Source organism: Bos indicus x Bos taurus, chromosome 18, assembly GCF_003369695.1.
Source record: "Bos indicus x Bos taurus breed Angus x Brahman F1 hybrid chromosome 18, Bos_hybrid_MaternalHap_v2.0, whole genome shotgun sequence".
NCBI lineage: Eukaryota > Metazoa > Chordata > Mammalia > Artiodactyla > Bovidae > Bos > Bos indicus x Bos taurus.
Window position 1 is genome coordinate 10,173,179 of NC_040093.1, and position 21,907 is coordinate 10,195,085.

A 21,907-nucleotide genomic window follows, 5' to 3' on the forward strand; every position below is an offset into this window, starting at 1 on the left:
CTTTTTGAAACAGTTCTCTTTACCCGTGATCACTGAGTGACGCCTGGGGCAGGGAGGCCGACCAAGAGTCGGGGGCGAGGGCTCCCCCACCGTCCTTCCTCCCCCCACGCCACGTCGCCCAGTGGCATCGTGGAAAGAGGATTCTCCCATGCAAACCCCGGAGCCGGAGCGGAACGGGGAGCTCAGTTCTGCACCCCGTACCCCCGGGGCACGAACACGGCCACAGCACGGGGGGCGGAGGGGCCTCGGGGACACGAGACACTGGGGAGAGAGAGGGAGCCCCGCCCGCAGCTGACCCCAGGCACCAGCGACGGGACGCGGCGGGGCGGGGCTGAGTGGCACAAGGGGCGAGGCTTTTAGCAGCGAGTCCCCCCTCCCCTCCTTTCGGACGAAGAAGGAAGACTTGGGCCCCGCAATTGAGAAGAAAGAGGAGGGGTCAGCCTCTCCCCGCATGCGGCCCGGGAGGGAAGCCCCGCCCCCTTCCCGCGGGGAAAGGGCACCCATCTCCCATCGGAAACTGGTCAATAAATTACAAAGTAGAGGATAGGGAGGCGGAAGTTTGGGGCGGGATTTCTTCCTGCCCTCTTCTTCCCCCCTCTCAGTCCAGTGCATGTGGTTTGGTCCAGGCCCAGTCCATTTGTGAGGCGGGGACCAGCATTCCCCGTTCGTCTGTACAGATGGTCCAGTCCGCGGCGCGAGCTCCCCAGTACACTCTCCCCGGCGAGACCATACTGTGGGCAGGAGGGGGAACAGCCCAGCCTCTGAAAGGTTCTTCCGTCCGAGTGAGGTCACCTGCATTGACGCCAGGCGTGAAGATCCACTGTGCCGCCCCGATCCCCAAGATCGCCCAGTACGGTCCTCACCTGGAAGCCTACACTAGCAGGAATAGGTCCGGACAGAAACGCCATCTGCCCGGGAACTCCCAGAAGTCTGGCCTGGAGGGAGAATGAGCATTGGTTCAGCAAAGCGCAAGCGCAAGCGCGCGCGCACGCGCACACACACACACACACACACACACACACACACACACACACACACCCCACACACACACACACACCCCCCCCCCCACACACACACCCTCACACACACACACCCCTCACACACACACACACACACACCCCTGCCCAGTTCCTCCTCCACCTAAGCGTCCTCCCTTGGATTCTCCCTCCCGAGAAGCCAACGACTGCCTGACTCCCTCCAAGCCAGTTTCCATTCCTTTCTCAAAGCCTCCGATTCCTTCAAAATGCCCCAGGTGACACTGGACGAGTTCATTTCCCACCCTGGAAAACGGGGTATGCTGGGATTAATCCATTCCACACCCTAAGGAGGGAGTTGGCTTGTTGGAGCGGTCCATTTGTCGTGGGTGGGGAAAAAGGGACTAGACCATTTCAGAACTCGGGAAGGCTGCTGGAATGTGGAGATGGTCTCTCCCCCGACACCTAAGAAGGGGAGGGGAGCAGAGGCTGTCCCATTTGGTATCCGCCCACCTTCCGGCTGCAGCTTGCGGAGAGGGAGCCCGGGCGAGCCCAGAGCCCCTGCTGCGGCCGAACGAAAGTTGGGGGGCAACATCTCAGCTGAGTCGGGGGTTACGCCTCGGAGGTCCTTCTCTCGGAACATCTTCCGCCAGGATGGGGAGCGGCTGAAGGACTTGGCACTGTCCTAGGTATTAGGGGTGCAGCCAGCTGGTGAGGGACTAGGGCCGAGTTTGGACTCCGCTCCTCTTTTTGACCCCACCCCTCTCCGGCTCCCTTCCCTCATTTAGCCCCGCCCCTTCCCTGGCACCGCCTCCAACCGCGACTCCTTGGCCAATCAAGCCCCACCCCTTTAGCTGCGAGTCTAGAGGGGCGGCCGGGAGCGTGGAGTCCCCTACGCTTGCTGCTGCTGCGCCCACCTCATCCAGCCGCCTGTCTGTGCCCAAGGAAATGAGGTTGCTGAATTCCTTTTCCAAGAGCTGCCGGGCCTGCAGGGGAGAGGTGGGAGAGAGGCTGCAGCGTGCAGTCTGCAAGATGGGGATGCCCAGTGTGCCCCGGGCCCGGCGGCAGCTCACCTGTGCATTTTGCGTGGGGATCTGCAGAAGCAAGGCCAGGTCGGAGTAGTCGAAGGTCTCGTCCAGGGCGAGCAGTGCCCCGTGCACCCCGCTCTCCGTGAGGTTCGTGGCGAATTCCTTCAGGCCCAGCCCGGACACCCAACCCATGACCCGCTCATTGGACCACACCATCACGTCTGGGGATGGAAGGGACCCTCAGCTGCACCCTTCCTGGGGCCTGGTCCTTCATTTATCCTCTATCTCCAACCCCATTTCCTCTTCCTGTCTCCACCCCGTCTCCCCTGGCCTCCCTCCCCTTCCCTATTGATGCTTCCTCCAACCCTGTCCCAAACCCCTCCACATGGCTCCCAGCTGGACTCATACTTTTCTACTCACCTCGGATCTGGGTCTGACTCTCTTCCCGCCTCCGCTCCAAGTCCTTCCTGTCATAGTTGAGCCGTTTCAGACACATGATCCCATAATGCAGGCTCACCCTGAGTAGCAGAGATAGCAGAGTCACAGAAGAGCCCCACAACCCCAGTGACTGTTTTCCCTGTTGCTTGTGGTTTTCTGGGAGAGGCTGGGGAATTGCTCCACTGGATCTGTTCTATTGATTGCCGACCTTCCCAGGAGCAGGGATATTTTTTAAAAAGCAGTTCCTGTTCGCCAACCTGTAAGGGGTATGGGGTCAGATAGCCAAGCTGTCTCAGGACTTGGACTATTCCTACTGGGCCATCTTAATGGGTGGAAGGGGCACAGGAGTCTGGATTTCCTAACAATCCAGGCTAAAGGACCAAAGATAGTCCAAGATGAATTAATTCCCACGTCACTGGTCCTATTTGCCAAAGACTCTCTAGAAGTGGGGGCCTCCCCAACTTGGACTGTCGCCACTGGCCAGGCAACTCACCTGTGAAAGCTGTCCACCATCTTGAGCTGGCCCCGGAGTTCCTTCTTGTTAAGATGATCTAACATTCGGGCATCCACCAGCGACTCCATGAAGTAGCTGCGGTACTGGGGCAGCCCCAAGCTGGGCAGCCAGTCGTTCCCCACCCATTCGTGGTTCATGTCGCCATATGCCAGGATCTGGGGCCATGGGCAGGTGGGGGAGCAGTCAGGCCTTCTGACCCCTTCCCATGTGTGTATGAAAGGGTACAGTACCACCCTCTCTCTCCCAAATCCAAGGTTGTTCTTTCTCTATCCCGTAGCAGGACAATGGCCAGTCTCTGCTCAGGACAACGGGCAATCCAAAACTGTTTCCTTCTCCTTCATAATGACAGCACAGGTCCTTGTCTACTCAAAGCATCATTATCACTTGCGAACTTGCTGAAATTGCAGAATCTCAGACCCTAGGCTACTGAATCGAAATCCTCATTCTCACAAGAGCCTCAGGTGATCTGAACAGTATATCTAAGTACTAGTCTAGCATCGTCCCCAACTCAAAACAACTGATCAGTCCAATATCACTATTCCTCCAAGTCCGCACAACAGATTCTTCCAGCGTAGCTCCCTCCCCAGCAAAGGATAACGGATTCATCTACCACTCTTGCGCTGTCCGAAAAATACTAGCCCGATGCTACAATCTGGCTCAGGACAATATTCTGGATCCACCCCCAAGTCCTTCACTCCTCCCAGCATGAGCAAACAATCCATACCTTGGGCTGTTGGAAACAGACCCAACATAGCTCCTGTACTCAGGTGAGTTCATACCTTTCGCCCTCTTGAGAATAAAATGTACTTCCTTCTACCCAACTTCTTCTCAGCCTGATGTACCCTGCCCACCCGCAACCCCGCCCCAAATGCTTTCCCTTTTGCCCCAGTACAAAGTGAGGGGAACAGCCTCACTTCCCTCTGCCGTAGGGCAAAGAGCCACTCAGCGTTTCCCTCTAGTTACAGCAATGAAACAGCCCCTGGAGCCCGCGCAACCGACCATAGTGGGATGACCCGCGCACCACTGGCAATGGAACAGTCGGGCTTCTACACGGACCCCACCAAGTCACAGTGAAGCCCAGAGCAGAGCTCCGCGCAGCGCCCCCCCGCGGTGAGGATGGAATGCTCCGGCGAGGGGCGGGGCGGGGCGGGGCTCGGAGAAGGAGGGGCGTCCATGCAGCGTGCACAGCCTGTTCATGCGCCCACAGCCCGCCCCGCGCCCCCTACCTGCTCCCAGCTGATCTCCTTGGTCTCCTGACCAGTTAGTGGGAAGAGGGGAGAGAAGGGGTGGGTTAAGGGGCAGGCGGAGGAGGGCGGGAAGGACGAACGGACGGACAGACAGCCACAGACTCACCCGCCACCCGGCCCCTGCCCAGGGAAAGTTAGTGCCACCCCCAAGGCCACGGGCAGGGGGCACTCACAGGCTTGGTCGTCGCGGTAAGGGACTCCATCTCCTCGTGTGTCATCCACACATTTCCTGTGGACTGAGGGGTGAGAGGTGTTATGGAGGTTGGGAAAGAGCTTCTGGACAGGGGAGGGGAAGAGAGTCGTGCTCCTGGAGGAGCCGAATTAGGCATGGGAACACATCATTTTCTGTATGGAACAAAATGATAAAATGTTAGAAGGCAGTAAATGCCATGGGGTAAAAAAAAAAAAAATAGGTGTTCATATATGATGGAGCTGGGGACTAGTTTAGCTGTTGAGTTAGGGAGGCCTCTTGGAGGTGGTGACATTTGAGCTGAGACCTCAGGGATGAGTAGGAGCCAGCCTTGGAGGTAAAAAAGAGGGAGGGGTGCTCCAAGAAAAGGGAGCAGCAAATGTCAAGGAGCAGAGTAGAAAAGGAGCTGGGAAAGGGGCCCCTCATCATGGGACTTGCAGAGAACCATATGAATTTGGGTTTTTTTTCCGGGATAGGATCCTTCTGCTGCGGTGTGTAAGACAGACTGAGGGTTGGAAGTAGAGGGGAGGCAGAGAGACCTGAAGGGTGTCCCACCCTCAGAGATAATCCAGTGAGAGACTGTGCGGAGCAGGGTATATCTGACAAGACAGAGCTAGAATGAGCGGACTCAGGACTGGCTACTCTGAGGACAGTACTCTGAGGATTGGCTACTCCAGCAGGGGCTGGGATTGGCTCTGGACACTCACGGTGCGAGAGGAGGCAGGAGCAGAGGGTGAGGTGAGTGAGACCATCTCCTGGATGGCAAGGCGCAGCTTGAGCCGGTGCAGTGGGTTGCTGATGCCGATCTCACGCTGGATCTCCGTGTCTGACAAGTTGGCCATGATGGCACCACTCTTGACATTGGCCCGGCAGGCGGCCACATACCATGCAGGCATGCCTACCCACAGCTGGACCAGAGGGAGAAAGTGAGGAAGGGGTGGAAATGAGACAGAGAGACAGAGATATATCACAGGAGAAATGGGAGAAGGACAGAAAGAAAGGGGGAGAGGGAGACAGAGAGGTGGGGAAAGGCAAGTGGGGGAGAAACAGAAAGACATGAGAAAATTGGCAGTGAGGCAAAGACATCAAGAGTCAGAGGGAAACACAAAGAGACGAAGGACAGTCAGAGAAGGGTGAGCCCAGAGTCAGAAGGGAGAGAGAGATGGGGAGAGACAGAGATGAGAGGCAGAGAGGCGGAGAGAAAGCAGCAAAGCACATTGAGAGAGAGAGACATGAGAAGAAGTACAGGGAATGACAAAAACAGAGAGATGAGGAGAGGCAGAAAAATAGAGAAAGAGAATCCCAGAGACAGAGGCATGGGAAGACACAGAGAGAGACAATAGGGGCAAGATGGGCATGGTGAAGGGCGAGGGGAGAAGGAATAAAAAGCAACAGGAAGGTCCACAAGAAACCTGACCCCTCCCAGGACCTCACCCCCCAGCTCCCTTCCCCGACACCTCTGGGCCAGGAGGATGGCACAGGGTCAGCCAGCCCTGACCATGGGATTCTCAGAGGGATTGGGGATGAAGATTCAGGACATTTCTGGACCCCAGTACCTCTAGCCAGGAGACCACAGTGGGCCCATCCCAGGCAGCAAAAGGCAGGCCCTGACGGCAGGCCTCTTCCAGAAGTTCATGCCTGAAGAGAGAGGGCCATGGCAGGAGGTCTCAGGGGTAGATACACCTAGCCCTCTCAGATAGCTCCCTTCACCAACTGCTCCCCGGCCCCATCCACAAAAACAACTTTTATGAATGTAGAAAACGTGGCAGAAGGTAAAAGAACACAAATACTGTGGTTCTTTATAATCCCCCTCCCCCAGCACACATGTACACACACACCAAACAAATGAAAAGAGGAGGGAAAAAAACCCCAACCCTCTAGGAGTTCCCAAATTTCCAAGCACGCTCAGGATCTTGGACGCCCCCTCCTAGAATTTTCTTACTTATGACCAACCCTCCCCCGCACACACACCACACATCCACACTCACTTCCTCTTGTTCCTCCGGTCCTTATCTCCTGGGCCCGTCAGCTTGGCTAGCCCCAGAGGGTCAGTGGCCAGTGTCTCGTCTGAGGGTGTTCCAGCTGGAGGCAGGGAGGGGCCAAAATTTGGAGAGTCTCAGAGGGGAGGCAGAATCTTTGATGCTGGGGGGTTGAGAAGGATGCCAGGAAAGCAGAGGCCCAGAGGGATTAGTAAATGAGGCCACACAGAGGGAGTGATAAAACCACACAGGAAGCAATGCCACCTCCTAGGCAAAGAATTGGAGAAACCCCCCAAATAGAGCTGATGCACTGGGCTGGCCTTGGTAAAGGTGGCAGTGCTATGCTGCTAAGTTCTTAACAACTGGGCTCCCTGGGGACGAAGAGGTATTTCCTGATTGGTAGTATTTGCCAGTTTCCATGGTGTAAATAATCCCACCAATTTCAGGCTACCAAATGTGATGTCAAAGCAGCTCATAAAATTCCTGAAAATTTGACTAACTTGGATTTCACAAGTCAGACAAGCAAGCTCCTCTCTATTAAAAAAAACAAAAACAAAAACAAAAAAAAACAGGTAAATGAAATAAATTCATTTGTCCAACCATCACTCAGGCAGGCCTCAGAGTACCCTTCTTGCCCCTTCTCCCCTCGACTTCTGCCAAGGTTCCAGTGCTCAAAATGCATTACCAAATGATTGTGGACAGGACTGTATGTCAAGTGAATATGTAAAGGAGGAGGAAGGAAGGAATAAAGAAAGGGAGAGGAAATCAGGGGACTCACCCAGAGAAGAGCTGTCCCGACCTGGTGGTCCCATTCTCCCCTTCTCCTTCTTGCCAAAGAGACGGCCTATGGACGACTTGATGCTCTTCTTCTTGGGAGCTTTGTGCAGGGAATCTGGGGTGCCCTCACTGGGTGAGCAGGACAGAGTGAAGGTAGATCCCATCTGGTAGGTTCCAAGTCTTTGTCCACTCCCATCTCCTCCTCCCAAGCAAGTCCCTCCCTGTCTCGTCCCTTATTCTTACTGACCTTCCCCGTGATGGCCCTCCATCCTCCAGGGATCCCGCCTGCAGTGCCAAGGCTTGTGTCATTCTCTCAAGGCGGGCAGAGCGAGGAGTGGGAGGTGGGGTGTCTCCTGGGATTGCCGGCCCCTCCCCTCGGGGAGCCACAGCTTCCTCCTTAGGGACATGATTCTGTAGACAGGCAGAGTTGCTACTGAGTCAGAGGGATCATGTTGGGGGCTCCTCATTAGTTGGGAGGTATACCAGGTGTCTAGGATACCCCTGATTTGGACTATCACTTCTAAAGATAGGCTAGATTAAGTGGGAGTGAATTGCAGAAATATAAAGGCAATAACTTCAGTCCCCCTGGAGCTTGATGAGCCCATATTTCTACTACCTTAGCTTCTGGTGTCAGGAGTGGGATCTGCTCATTTTCAAGAAAATCTAATGACTTACAAGTTCTGAAAATAGGAAAGCTGAGTTTAAGGCAATAAAACAGGGTTATAGCTCTTGTGCCTGCCTCTAAGGTCAATTCTGGGGCCATTATAATAGTTCTCAAATGTACATTTAGTCACAGAATATATATATTCTGTATCCAGTGGTTAAGTGGTTAAGACTTGGTCCTCTCACTGCTGGAGCCCAGGGTCTGATCCCTGGTTGGAGAACTAAAATCCAGAAAGCTGCATGACATGGCCAAAAAATTAAAAATAAAAATCCTATGCAGAAATTTAACGCATAAAATAGGTAAAAGTAGATCAGGTCTGACTAAAGTACAAGTTAGGGTTCAGGAATCTAGTGACTCAGCCTCCCCTTTGCCCCCTTTTTTAAATTTTGAGAATTATTTATTTTTAGCTGCACTGGGTCTTCATTGCTATGCATATGCTTTCTCTGCTTGCAGTGAGCACAGGCTGCTCTTTAGCTGCAGTGCACGGGCTTCTCATTGTAGTGGTTTCTCTTGTGGCGCATGGGCTCTAGGGCACAGGCTCAATAGTGGTGCATGGGCTTAGCCTCCCCCCAGCATGTGAAATCTTCCTGGAGAAGGGATCGAATCTGTGTTCCCTGCACTGGCAGGCAAATTCCCAACCACTGGACCACCAGGGAAGTCCTCCTTTGCCCTCTGAGTTGAGCTTTTAGGGGAAGCTAAGGTTGCTATCATTGGTGTGATGATTATCGTTGCTGTTTGTTAGAGAGCCCTGTTTATGACCTCCCACCACCACCACCATCACCACCAAGCTGAGGAGACTTAAGAATACTCACAGCTTTGTCGGTGCCCTCACGGGCAGGGCTAGGGGGTGCCAGACGGGGTGTTGAGTGGCCAGAGCTGGGAGGGGAGGGGCTGGCGAGGGTAGAGGTGGTGAGGGAGGGGGGCAGTGAGCAGCTGCTGCGGTAGCGGCCCAGTGAGTCCAAGCCGGAGCCTGACACCCGGCTCTCCAGCTCTTCTGCCCTTTGTTCTGTTGTCTCCTTCTCCTCTTGGATTAACCTGAGGAGAGAAATGGGGAGACGGGATGAGAGGACTGAGGCAGGCAACAGGAGAGGGAGCCTGGGGGGACTTCCCTGGTGGTCCAGAAGTTAAGACTCCATGCTTCCAATGCAGAGGATGCAGGTTCAATCCCTGGTTGGGGAACTAAGATCCCACATGCTGCACTGCACGTCCAAAAGGAGGAGTCTGGGGATCCTGATGGACCAGGAAGGCTTGGTGGAGCAAAAATAATTCTGGGGAAGGCACAGTGAGGTCTTGGTGGATCCCTGATGGCCTCACAGGTTCAAAGGGAGTCAAGGGATCATGTTACGCTCTGGAGGTCGTGGAAAGATTAGGGATGGCAGGATGACCAGAGTGTGCCTCAGGATGACCCTGATGATGACCAAGTGGCTCTGGAAAATCATAAATGGATGACCATGGGCAAGAGGTCAAGTTCTAAGGAGGATACAAAGAGCAAGCTCATAATAAGAGAAGGCTGAGATCAGGGACTCTGAAGTCAATCTGGGATCTGGGAAGGTCATAGAGACATTTGGTGAGAGTCAATATCTCCAGTCAGAATGAGTTGGAATGGAAGATGGTGGTCAGGTTGATATGTTTGCTGGGGCCCATGCAAAGTGTGTTATCAGAGAATTGCTAAGTAGGGCAATTGCTGGGGAATCCAAGTAGACTTTACGTGATGGGGGAGTCTTAATAAACTGAGGATTTTTGTTATATCAGGTAGAAGTTCTTGTTATCTAGAGTCGAGGTTCTTGAGGTGTTTTGGATTGGGGACCTCGTGTAGAGATTCTTAGGGTACTGGGAGTCTCTGGGTAATGGCTGCTTGAAGTCATGAAAGCTGTGATATAATGGAGGACTCTTGATGGACTGGATTGTGATTTTTGGTATCTGAGGATGCAGTCTTGGGTATTTTGGGAAATTGTGAGTACTGTTTGGGGTGGGGAGGTGTATAATGTATAAGTAGCACATAGGAGACTTCTGGGTATTTCCTCAGACTATTCCAGAATAGTGTTGGGCTGGGAGAACTCCTTGAGGATGATTAGGAAAGGAGTTGGGCTTAGGTATTCAGATCAGTCTCCAGAGCCAGAGGGGCTGTGGGCTTAGTTCAGGCAGGACGAGAAAGAACTGGGCCAGTGCTCACTTGATCTCTTTGTTGATGGCCTCCAGCTGCTCCTGAAGCATGATGGCCAGTGTCTGAACATCTGCCTGCCCACTGGGGGACAGGAGCTCAGCTCCAAACATCCCCTCGGCCTCCTCTTCATCTGAGCCATCCAGCTCGCCAGGGAATGGAGGTGGCATGGACCCCGCAGGGGCAGACCTCTCCCACTCCTGTCTCTGTGTGGAGACAGAAGGATGGCAGGTGGACAGGAGCCAAAGGCAGATGCTGTGTCTTCCCTCACTGCTCCGGACCCTTCCCACCCTCCGTGACCCTGCCCTCATCCGTTGACACTAACTGCCCTCACCCTGTGATCCAGTCCCCACAGTTTCCCCAGCCCACCTTTCTCTCTTGGTGGGGCCCTTTTTTGACCCCCCCTGACACCCCCCACAACCTCCCCTGAGTCCACTGTTTCTTTTGACACAGCTCACTTCTTTTCTTCACTTAGCCCCATCCATTCTAGGATTCTACACCTTGCACATCATCTCCCCCAAAACCCTCTTCCCAGCCCATCATTCCTCTAAAGTTCTCACCAGGCAGCAGGACATCCACGCGAGGAGACATCAAGGCAAGCGGGGATGATGAAAGAAGAGAAGACAGTGTGGGCCCAGGAAGCCTTACTTCTCCACTAGTCCCCACCCAGAGCCCTGCATACTGGGAACCACCTCCTACTGCTGCCCTCCCAGGCCCTGCTCAGTCCAGGCCCCAGAAGTGGCTGCTGACCTTAGAGGGCTCATCCTTGACCCCTGACCAGCGGCCCCTCTTGCTTGCCCGGCCACTGCCAGCCCCATAGGGGTCCAGATGGGCACCAGAAGGTAAGGTGGGTGCCTGAGAGTAACGGAGCTCCAGGGCACTGCCAGGGAGAGATCTGTGGGCATGGAGAGGGTGGAGACCAAGGGGTCAGGAAAAGGAAATAGAGGTCAGTGGTCATGTGGAAGGGCTTGGGGTCAGAGGACTGGAAGAAGGATCTTATGTTAAAAGTCAGGAAAAAAGGGTCTGGGGCCAGAGATCATGAAATCAGGGGTCAAAAATAAGAGGGGCCAGTGGAAGTCTCAGGAGGACAGGGAGGGGAATCGGGAGACTTGGGAAGCAGAAGGGATGTGCTTGGCCAAGGGGGCCCCATGGGCACAGGAAAGTTACTGTCACCTGGAGTAGGACGACGGTGGCCTCCCCCGAAGCTGGTCAATCTCCATCTGCATCCGCTCCATCTCAGCCAGGAGCTGCTCCTGGGGGAGGAGGTTGGAGAGGCCAGGTCAGAATCTGCCCCCTTCTGAGATCGGTCCCTCCCAGCCGGGCTGATTCCAGCCCCAGTAAAGCCTGCTCCATTTCTCTGGCCCTCACCCCCCACGCTCCTCCCTACCTTGTTGAGCAGCAGCTCATCCTGAAGCTTCTTCATGTTGGCAATCTCCTCGCTTAGTGAGTTCTGTAGGGGGACAGGGGTGCAGTGAGGGGCCAGAACCTGGAAGAAGCCTCCAGTGCACAGAGGCAGGCCTGAGGGGACCCCAAGGGGAATGGGTGGATTGGAATGGTGAGCTAGAGGGTTGTGGAGTGAAGATGCTGCTGAAGAGGGGAAGTCCCTAGGAGCCCAGAATTCAGCATCCTGTGTAATTTCAGCAGATTCAGAGTTTGAGGGCCCATAGGGCTATAGGCTTGGGGAAACGCCAAGAATTCAGGGTATAGGTGCCCCAGAATTCAGCTCTAGGGTGTTCAGGTGAAATAGTGCTGGTCCCAGCAATAGAGCAGTCTGTCAGATTCGAATTCCGGATGCCTAGATTTGAGATCTCAGATAATGGTTTGGGGAAAGGTCTGGGCCCCCAAGATTCCAGTTTATGGGAGTCCTAGATTGGGGCGCACCTTCTCCTCCAGGGCCCCCATGCGCTCCTTGAGGTGAAGCTGCAGTCGTTCGTTGGACTCGCTCAGCAGCTTGTCCACTGTCTCGGACAGCCGCTTATTGTGGTCATCATTCATCTTCTCCCGCTGCCGGGCCTGCCCAGAGGAGAGCAGGGCACAGGTGCTGGAACCCTGAGCGCTGCCCCTGCTCCCAGCTCCCACCTACTTCAGCCCACCTTCTCATCTAAGGCTCATCCCCCAAGCCTCAAAGCCCCCTCACCCGCTGCAGCTCCTGGTTCTTCTCCTCCAACTGGGCCTCCAGCTGCCGAAGCCGCTCCTCAAAATTCCCATGACGTTCCTCAGCCTGGAAGGTGGAACCCATGGCATCTGACTGTTCCACTAGGACCCGTTCAGGCCCCAGGCCCCACCTCCTCCAAGGCTGGCTTCCAGGCCCCGCCCCTGGAGCTCTAGGCTCCTGTCCAACAAAACTCCAAACCTTGCACTTGAGTCTCAAGCCCTGCCCTCTTCTATAAGCTCTGTCCCCTTCTCAGTTCAGGTCCCACCCATCCTTTTAGTCCAAACTAGAAAACACTCCTGAGTCGGGAAGATCCCCCGGAGGAGGAAATGGCAATCCACTCCAGTATTCTTGCCTGGAGAATCCCATGGACAGAGGAACCTGGCGGGCGCTACAGTCCACAGGGCGACTTAGCAGAGAACACCACCTTCCACCAAACCTCTAGGCCTTTCCCCCATTCTAAGTCACGTCCCTTTCTAGATCCCAGGCCCTGCCTTTTCCATCTGAATTCAGGCTGTAGGTCTTCAACCCCTCCAGCCTCTAGGCCCCGCCTCCCCTAAGCCCCACCCCTTCGCCCCAGAGACTCAAAGCCCCGCCCCAGGTCTCCCTCACTTTATTGAGAGCCGCCACGCGCTGGGCCAGCTGGGCCTCAATTTCTGGCAAGGTCTCTGCTTTCTGCAGTGTCTGCTGGAGCTTCTGCTTGGCGTCGTCCAGCCACTCGGCCAGCTGACGGCTCTTCTCTTCACTCTGGGGGACACAGACAAGGGGAAGGGAGGAGCTTGGTCACATGGGCCACAGCCTCGCCCCTCCGCCCCTCCCCGGCCGTGCCCTCACCTGTCGGTACAATGACTCCTTGCTGGCCAACTCGTTTTCCAACTTGTCGTTGGCGTCGTGCAGAGAGGTGGCCTCGCGCTGGGCACTCAAGTAGCGCTTCTCTAGGGTTGTGATCCGTTCCTCCATATCCTCCCGCTGTGCCAGCGCCTGCAGAGGTGACAAAGGACCACGTGGACTACAGCTCCCACTAGGTCCTGTGGGTAGCCTAGGCTTAGAACCTCAATTCAGGCACCCCAGGGTACACTGGGAAATGAAGTCCCCTGCCATCTGGGGGTCAGAAAGATGGAACCACACCTGCCAAGAGCTCCTGAGAATAGCCAACATTACATTGCCTGCCCTCTGCCACCTGACAGATAAAATGGCGGTGCAGCACCTCCCATAAACTTCTGGGACAGTACTAGCTTATCATACGGATGACCTAAGGCCCAGGGGATGGAAAGTCTCCACTCTTCTTGGCCCACTCAAAAACCCAAGTCTTATATTTTTCAGCAACTTCTGGCACAACTCAGATTTAGAATCACAGAGCAAATGCCCTAGGGTCTCACAGAAAACAAATGTCCTTTCCATCTGGGAGGCAAAATCTCCCAAGACCTCCCAGGGTAGCACAGGTTTATAAAACCAGAGAAGGTGTTCCAGGGTATCGTGGGGGATGAACATCTGCCTGGAGGCCGGTGTGGTGAGACCACACTTCCTAATAAGCCCTCGGGCCATCCACACTTCAAATCCGAGGTAAAAGCCCCAGTGGATGATGAAAGCAAAAGTGCTCTCTCTTCTTTCTCATTCAGTGCTTTAAAGAATCCATGCCCTACATTTCTCAGCAGTCCCTGCAGCGTGGGAGTTGAGATCAAGGAGCGTCAGCCAGGATGGGGTGAAATACAGCCAATGGAGTTCAGCTAAGAGGTGGGAAAGAATTTCCCAGTGGTAACATAAAAACTACGACCAGATACTGGGTGACTACCATGTATGTGCCATGTACCAACTCTCTGACAAGGGCCATAAATCCCATTTTACAGGTGAGGAAACAAGCTCAGAGAGAAGAATCCGCACACCTTGTGGACTGAATCCAGGTTCATGAGTTCTGTGACTATGGGTAGAAGGGAACAGGGAGGGTTGGGGGGAGGGACAGAGGGCAGCCCAGCAGGGGCTCCGGCCTCACCTCCTTGAGGTCGCGCTGGAGCTTGGCGTTAGCTTCCTCGGCCTTACCCAGCTCGCGGTGGGCGGTGCCCAGCTCCTCCTCCAGCTGGCTCATCTGGCGGCACAACACCGCCAAGCGCTCCCGCAGCTGGCACACCTCCGCCCGCTGCCGCTCCAGGGCCTCCTCCAGCTCCGCCGTGCGCCGGTTCGAATCCCCACCAGGACCCAGGCCATTGGCAAGAGTCTGGAATGGGGACAGTGAGGAAGGAAAGCACAGAACTCAGATCAGGTAACAGAGATAGAATGCAAAGAGAAAGCTGATAGGGGTGAGGGGGAATCAAAGATCAGTTAAGGGCCATGGAGATCACAAATTTAGCTAGCTGACCTGAATCAGAGGTCAAAGGTCAGCAAGAGTCTGAGGGATTCAGATGGACTAGGGTCTGTGAGAATCATACCAAACATTAAAGGGACCATCGCAAAGTCACGGGGCTGAGTAGGACCACAGGGATGGGGGCCAGTGAAGAGCAAAGAGAGGGAAAGATGTCCACCTCTTACCTGCCCATCCCCATCCTTGCCGGGCTCCTCTAGCCCCGACCGGCGCCTAGACAGCTGCTCTCGAAGGCTCAGAGTCTGGCAACAGGAAAGGGAGATCAGAGTGAAGGGGGTCCTAGAATCCCTGTTTTACTTCCCACTGGCTCTGGTCCTGCTGGGCCTACCCTTATTCCATAGTCTACCCTTCGGCCCTGTGTCCTTGTCTCTCCTTAGCCACCCACCAGAGAGGAAGCCACCCTTAATCTTAACCTTAGCCTCCTTGTGCCCAGACTTACCCCACCCAACCATTTCCTCCGAAGTCAGTTCTTTCCCTTAGCCGCCCCCAGCCCTGGTTCTAACCCTAGTCTCACTGTCACAGAGCGGTACTCTACTCCCCTTAGTCCTGCCCAGTGAATTTCACCTTAGGAACCTGGTTCTCCACAGTCCAACCCTATTGGTCCTGTGCCCTAGTCCTGTCCCCAGTAGATTCTAGGACCCATCCAATCAGCTCCACCCCATTGGTAGTTCATTAGTCCCGCCTCCTTCTTGGCTACACCCCCACCTCCTGATTGCTCAGCTCCAGTTCTTCCTCTAGCACTGCCACCCGCTCCAGCGCCATTCGCAGCCGCTCTCGGACCTGAGGATGGGGGCAAGACCAAGTGAGATGGAGATCAGACCTGATCAAGGACAGCTGATGCAGAACACCTTGGGATGGACCTGATAGGATGACATTATCATTCCTCTATTTATAATAGGTGTGCAGCCCCAACCAGCTAGCAAGGCAGCTTCACCCCCTGGTATACCCCTATCCTATTACTTTTTTCCATTATCAGGTCTCAGTCAGCAGTAGTCTGTTTCAATCAATTTCAAGACAGTCAACATTCTTCCCACTTGGGCTATTTCCAACCAATCACAGCCAGAATTTCTGCCATTCAGGACAGCCCAGCCGACCACAGGTTTCTGTTCTATATGCAGTCTCTTCTGATTCTCATACCTTCTCATCCAGGGCCTTGTGATGCTCGAAGAGGGATTTTAGAGCCTTGAGTACTTCCACCTCGGAAGAGACCCCGCCCGGAGACTGGGCCTGGCGCTTTACCACGGTCATGCGCAGTGACCTCTCGTGCCTGGACACCAGGCATTCCAGGTGTTCTAGGAGAAGCTACAGGGATAGAGCACCGGGCCAAGGAAAAGTGTCAAGGGAAGAGAGGCAGAGTGCAGGAAGAGGATTCAGACAGGTGGGGCAGACACAGGGAAGAAGTGGAGCCAAGTAAAGAGGTGTGGAGAAACAGGTCCGGAGAAGAGAGGGATAACGGGTCGGGGGTGGGGCGGTCAGGAAGAAGTGGTACAGAAAATGAGAACAGTTATGGAGATAGGGGAGGGGACATGAAGGAAGGAGGGGACCAGAGGAGACCCGCCCAAGTTGTGGAAGCAGGAAGAAGAAAGGAAGGCAAGAAAGGGTATAAAAAGATGGGTCAGGCTGCAACACCCAAGGCCCCGCCCACCCCGCTTAAGTCCCGCCCCCAAGACGCCTCACCCGTGTATTGTTCCGCTCCGCCTTCAGCTCCGCAATTTCTTCCTCCCGTTCTAGTAGCTGCTCCCGACACAAGTTCAGCTCCTTCGTCAGAGCCGCAAACTCCTGTTCAGTGGTGAGCAGAACTGTACATTCAGATCAATCCTTTTCCCATCTCCCTCATTCCAAAGGACTGGGAGGTTAGTAAGTCCCTCCCCTCTTGGCCAAGTCCCGCCCCTTCAAGCGACCTAGGCCCCGCCCATTAGAGGCAAGCTCCTCCTCCTTCCAAGAGTCAAGTCCCGCCCCTTCCGGCCGCCCTGCCCCTTGCCTTCGCGAGCCGAGGCCCCGCCTCCCTCAGGCCCCGCCCTGGCCCCGCCCAGACCTGGGGCAGCGCGATGCTGAGCTGCCGCTGCAAAGAGTCCTTCTCGTGGCCCAGCTCGCGCAGCCGCAACTGCGCCGTAGCAAGCCCGTCCTGCGCTTCGCGCAGCGTCTCCAGCAGGCGCTCGCGCTCGGTGAGCATCGTGACCATGAGGCGCTCCAGCTCGCCGCCAGCCTCGTCCGGGCCCAGCGCCGAGCCCCGCCGGCCATCCTCGCTGATGGTGGGCATCACCTCGCACATCATGGCGGCGGTGCTGGCCTGCGTGTACCGGGAGGGGCCAGGGAACCGAGAGCGGCTTCGTCAGAGCGCAGGCAACGAAACTGAGGCACGGTCACTGGGATACTACATAGTGAGAACTGAGGCTAGACAACCCAAGCAAGTGCACAACAGAAACGGAAACCCATCCATTCCGATCATGGTGCAAGATAAACGGAAACCCAATGCTCTCAGGAAACCAGACCTGGGTGAGAGCACTTGGAGAAACTGAGGTCAGACTTCATCTGACAACGGGCAGCAAATCTAGACTCAGCCTATTGAGAGAAACCAAAGCCGAGTGACCCACTCCCTGAGAGAAAGTGGAAAGCTTAGAAGCCCCTCCCCTCCCACCCAAGGGCTTCCCAGGTGGCTCAGTGGTAAAGAATCCACCTGCCAATGCAGGAGACACGGGTTCGATCCCTGGGTGGAGAAGATCCCCTGAAGAAGGGAATGGCAACCCACTCCAGTATTCTTGCCTGGGAAATCCATCGGGTCCCAAAGAGTCGGACATGACTGGGTGCACTAGCACTCCCCTCCAGTCCAAATCCCGCCCCTGCAAGGGGCTCAGGCCCCGCCCATCACTGGCACTGTGGGAAAATCAGTCTACCTATTCTGGCCCTGCTGAGAATTCCCTTCAACCTCACTGTATGAATGAGAAAACTCAGGCCCAGGAGAGGAAGACTATGTCTTCAGGAGGTCTCTGGTAGGTAGTCAGCTGTATAATGTCACAGGGATGGCCCTGAACTGCTATTCAGCCCAATTCCTGCCTCCTTAATTGACCAGATATCTAGTTACAGAAGAATCTAAAGACTCTCTCCAGGCAGAGGGGAAAAAAAGATGGCATGGACCATGCTAGCCATTTCACACTACACAGGAATCCTAGATCCAGCTACATCTTCCCTCAGGTCACAGGAATCTAGGTTCCCCTGTCCCTTCTGTCTCCCAGAGAAAGGAGTCTGAGCCTCCATCCTTCTCTTTCCCAGACCCAGAAGTCCGAGACCAGATCCCTCTCCTTCCAGGGCACAAGAGCCTGGGCTTTCAATCTCCAACCGTATACCCAGAAATCTCAGCCTTCAGATTTCTCTTCCCTCGGAATCCAGGCCCCCAGGCCCCAGGAGTCTGGGTGCATGAGCTGTGGGCGGGGATGAAGGGAGCTCTCCGAGACACTCCCTCTGCTCACATCAGGTCAGACAGGTCTGGCTGGCCCAGCGGAAAGCGGGAGGGACTTACACTCTGTTCTCTCCTTTCTTTCTCTCCCTTCAGGCAGAGGAATAACCGGTTCTCAGAGTGGATAATTCCCAGCCCCACCCAATATTTGGACTATATCTACAGCCTGGGACTGGAACCTTGGACTCCAGGGAGGAGAGGTAGGGACTGAGAGCCCCAGGACCTGGGAGAGGAGACAACTAGATGCCTGTACCCTTGGGTCTTTGAAGAGGTATATCTGGAAATCTAGACATCTGAGTCCAAACACGGAGAGGTCAGATTCAAGAAAATGTTTATAAGAGAGCAAGCCAGACTTAAGGAAATTAAAAAAAAAAAAAAAATTAGCATGGTATCTAAAACTCAGAACCTACTCATGAGATGCAGCTAGGGATGTTTTCAGGAGGCTGCTCTAGAACTTCAGATTCCCTAAGAAGGAAGCAAAACTCAACAAGGCTGACTGTAGACTCTAGACACAATAGAGCATGCAGAAAGGATATATGCTTCCATATATACAATGTGCTTGGGGTAAGAGCCTCACATGGGGCCAAATAGAGGGGCATATTCTGGAACCCAGGTCTAGAACCGTGAACCAGCCAAGAGCAATCCAATAACTTAAAAGAGTGTCTGGCTCACCCTCAGAACCCCAAACATAGAGGGGAGGGAGATGATATCTAAGGACAGACCTAACGCAATGCTTAACAAACCTAAGTCAGAAGACAAACAAGAACTCAGAACCTACCAGGGACGAAAATATAACACAGAATATAACAGACGTCACATTCTTGGTTTCTTCACATGTCTAGATAATGTTAGAACTCAGAGGGCAGAATATTTGCTCTAGAATTCAGAACATGCCCTGGAGCAAAGGAAAAAAACCTAGAAAATAGCAAGGAGTTTGCCTGGAACTTAGAATTGCCTGGGGGAGAATGCTGAAGGAGGCATTCTGGCAATTGAGAATTTACTGGCATAAGGACTGAGCTGGCAAAGGAGGTGGGGGTGGGGGTGGTGTGTTCTAGAAATGAGGACATTTCTAGGCTGAAGACTCCAGAACAAGAGAGGGCCTAGAGCATGTTTAGAATGCTGAAGTGGCAGATGGAAGAAGCCCACAATCCACCAGGGGACAAGTTCTGAGCCAAGGTCACACTGAGGGAAAAGATAGAGAAGGTGGGGATGGATGGGCTTAGAATACAGAACCTGAAGAAGGAAGGTGCAGTGTAATCCTGGGGACTTAAGACTGTAGAACTGGATGGTATATAAAATAGGGAGGTTCAGGGACTTCCCTGGTGGTCCAGTGGTCAAGACTCTGCCTTTCACTGCAGAGGGTGTAGGTTCGATCCCTGGTTGGGGACCTAAGATCCTGCATACCTCACAGCAAAGCCCAAAAATAAATAAAATGAAATACGGAAGCATATCCTAGAACTGATAACGTGGTTTGGAGAAAAGCTAGAGCCCATAAATGGAACACACACACACATTCTAGCAGAGAATGCCCCTGGGAAAACAACAGAATCTAGAACAATGCCAAGGATTGGCTAGAACCTAGAACACACCCAAAATGAAATTTTAAAAGAAAATAAGCAAAGACTGGCTTCTTAAAAATTGGAATATGTCAGGAATTACTTGGCGGTCCAGTGGTTAGGACTAGGCGCTTTCACTGCTGGGGCCTGGGTTGGATCCCTGGTCAGGGAACTGAGATCTGTGGGGGAGGAAGGAACATATCTAAGGAGAGGAAAGTGGGCTGGGAGCTTGGCTTGGGAGCACTAACTAGAAATTTGAATTTACCTGGGGAACATCATGACTCGAATTTAGCATCTAACCTAGAATTTAGAACATACCTTGGGTGAAAAAGGAACAGAGATGTTCACTGGGAGTATTCTAGGATTTAGAAAGAATTCCACGAAGCACTGCCAGGGTGCCTGTTTAGTTGGAAATATAGAAGACAATTCTAGATCACGAAATGAACCTAGGTCACAGAGCACATCTGGAGGAAGGGATGTATGCTCGGCTTATCAATCTGAGAATGTACTTGAAGGATAGGGCATCACGATATGAAAAAATCATAATGGGGTGCTGGAAGCATCTCAAGAACCTGGGTCTCAGGGGAAAATATTGGAAACCCCAGGAAGCCCAAAATCTGAGCTGATATGGGGATGAGGCAGGGGTTTTTCAAGGCCACCAGAATTGATGGGCAATAGTGAGGCTGCAGGGACTTGGGTCCCTAAGAGTAACAGCTGAGCAGCTAGATACTTTGGAGGTCAGAGTTGGGGAACTGGACTCCTGAATCTTTGTGGAGGCAAAAGACAGGAGATGGAAGTTTGGAGCCTGAGTCCTTGTTGGAAGGGAGGGCAGGGGTAGATGGCTTTGATGAGCAGTACAGAAGGTGGGGTCTGAACTCCTGAGGGGAGACAGGATCAGGGACAGGGCATTTAGGTCTTCAAGGGGGAGGACGGGCAGAAGCCAGCGAATTGCATTAAGAATTGCATTCTGAGCCCCTGAAAAGGAGGAATCATGTGCCTGAATCCCTAAGAGGGCAGATGTTGGGGTGCCAGGAGGCTGGGTATATTTATTGGAGGGGAACAGGGCTTTGAACTGGGTCTCTAAAGGGGGTAAAGGCTGGGAAACTGGATTCCTTCCTGGAGTGGTGAAGGCTACCAGCTGGGGCCTCTAGCCAGAGGAAGTAAGGACTGACAAGGCTTCCAGAGCCGGGTAGGATCTGGATCCCCGGATGCCAAGATCCCTAAGGTGGACCAGGCAAGAACATTCAGAAGCCCCGACTCCTCAAGTAGCAGCTGGGGTCACCACAACTGGGGTGCTGAGGATGGGGCTGAGAGCCTGGCCAGAGGAATCCTGAGGCCCGGGCGCCCAGGTCGGGGAGGGCCTGGGTATTCCCGGGTCAAAGGCGCGGCGAGGGGGATCCCCGCGCCGCCGGCGCCCCCTCCCCGGCGGCGGCAGCAGGAGATGGGGGAGGCAAGGCTGCCGAGAATGGTGACCATGGACAGCTCCAGAGCGGGCCTGTGTCCAGGGCGGCCGCTGAGCCGGCCTGGACTGAGGAACTCGGCCGGCTGTACAAGCCGGAGGACCGGAGATGGGCTGACTGGGTCCCCGAATGGGGGACTATGCGGACGCGACCGGGGGAGGGGGGCGGCTCTAGCTGGGGGAGTCTGACACAGCCTTGGCCGGTGTCGATCTCCCAGGACTGGGCCGAGGAGGAGGATCTTGGTCCAGAGGGGGTTCCCGGGGCTGACCTGGGAAATTAAGGCTCCTGGGCCCTGGAGGAGGCGCAAGGCGGCAGTACGCCTGGGATCCTAGGGTTCGGTTGGGGACTCTGAGAACCGGGAGGGACACGCCTGAGTCTCTGGGGTCGGGCTGTGAAATCTGGGCTGTGAGGTCCTCGGGGAAGGAGAAGAGAATTCAGGTTCTCGGGGAGGCGGGGGAAGCTCGGCGAGGGGTCCCCCGGGTGGGCGCTGCCAAGCGGGCCGGGCCGGGCTCTTACCTACCTGGTCCGCGGCGGCTGCGGGCGGAGCTGGGCTGCAGGAGGGACGTGGGGGTGGGGTGGGGGGACCGGGCGGGGCCCCTGGCGGCGGCCGGGGCCCGGATCTGTAGCTCTGGAGCCCGGTCTCCGCGGCTCGCGCGGGCTCCGCGTCTGTTGCTCCGGCTTGGGCGCTGGGGACCCCCTCCCCTTCACCGTCTAACAGCCCTTTACCCCTTAAAATAGCCCCCTGCCCCTGTCACCGTTCAGCCTCCCCCCGCGAGGCCGCAGCCGCCAGATCTAGGGGTGCTCACCAGCGCCCCCCAAATCCCACCTCCCCCCGCCAAAAAATTCCTCCTCCCTCCTCCCCCCGGCAACCAGCGCTGGGGCGGTCGTGGCCCCTTTAACAGGAGACTGACAGACGGCGCCGAATGGCCAATGGGAGGCGGTGTCGGCGCCGGCCGG

The 21,907-nt window shown here is 54.9% G+C and overlaps 1 protein-coding gene and 1 long non-coding RNA gene across 8 annotated transcripts; one reads left to right on the forward strand and one right to left on the reverse strand.

The window, feature by feature from the left end:
• Position 1: 1 nt before the first annotated feature.
• On the reverse strand, positions 2 to 21,762 carry PPFIA3 (PTPRF interacting protein alpha 3). Of its 6 annotated transcripts, none has more exons than XM_027515179.1 (30): positions 21,471 to 21,681; positions 16,516 to 16,770; positions 16,158 to 16,259; positions 15,618 to 15,782; positions 15,186 to 15,260; positions 14,648 to 14,722; positions 14,115 to 14,336; positions 12,959 to 13,105; positions 12,737 to 12,871; positions 12,110 to 12,193; positions 11,854 to 11,985; positions 11,360 to 11,422; positions 11,146 to 11,225; positions 10,723 to 10,867; positions 9,985 to 10,178; positions 8,624 to 8,846; positions 7,395 to 7,558; positions 7,149 to 7,276; positions 6,380 to 6,473; positions 5,948 to 6,029; positions 5,099 to 5,299; positions 4,375 to 4,437; positions 4,181 to 4,207; positions 2,934 to 3,109; positions 2,423 to 2,520; positions 2,048 to 2,223; positions 1,892 to 1,960; positions 1,488 to 1,659; positions 864 to 935; positions 2 to 731 (listed from the first exon to the last, which is right to left on the reverse strand). In XM_027515179.1, the coding sequence occupies exons 2-29, from the start codon at positions 16,753 to 16,755 to the stop codon at positions 877 to 879; spliced, it is 3,591 nt and encodes a 1,196-aa protein (XP_027370980.1). In that variant the 5' UTR covers positions 16,756 to 16,770; positions 21,471 to 21,681; the 3' UTR covers positions 2 to 731; positions 864 to 876. The 6 variants fall into 6 exon arrangements, with proteins under 6 accessions (XP_027370980.1, XP_027370979.1, XP_027370977.1 ...); XM_027515178.1 differs by having other exon boundaries at positions 2 to 792; positions 21,471 to 21,680; XM_027515180.1 differs by having other exon boundaries at positions 7 to 792; positions 9,985 to 10,172; positions 21,471 to 21,762.
• LOC113876217 lies at positions 16,765 to 18,315 on the forward strand. Of its 2 annotated transcripts, none has more exons than XR_003506442.1 (2): positions 16,765 to 17,000; positions 18,031 to 18,315. It is a non-coding gene; the product is annotated as an uncharacterized LOC113876217 (long non-coding RNA). The 2 variants fall into 2 exon arrangements; XR_003506443.1 differs by having other exon boundaries at positions 16,765 to 16,976.
• Positions 21,763 to 21,907: the final 145 nt, after the last annotated feature.

What these genes read in the sequence shown, in the direction of transcription:
- PPFIA3 (XM_027515179.1), bottom strand. Translation starts at nt 16,755, where the DNA reads ATGATGTGCGAGGTGATGCCCACCATCAGCGAGGATGGCCGGCGGGGC. An exon ending in AGAACCAGGAGCTGCAGCGG is followed by an intron (nt 11,986 to 12,109) that starts GTGAGGGGGCTT and finishes TCCTCTGGGCAG; the next exon opens with GCCCGGCAGCGGGAGAAGAT. An exon ending in AGGAGATCAGCTGGGAGCAG is followed by an intron (nt 3,110 to 4,180) that starts GTAGGGGGCGCG and finishes CCATGGCCCCAG; the next exon opens with ATCCTGGCATATGGCGACAT.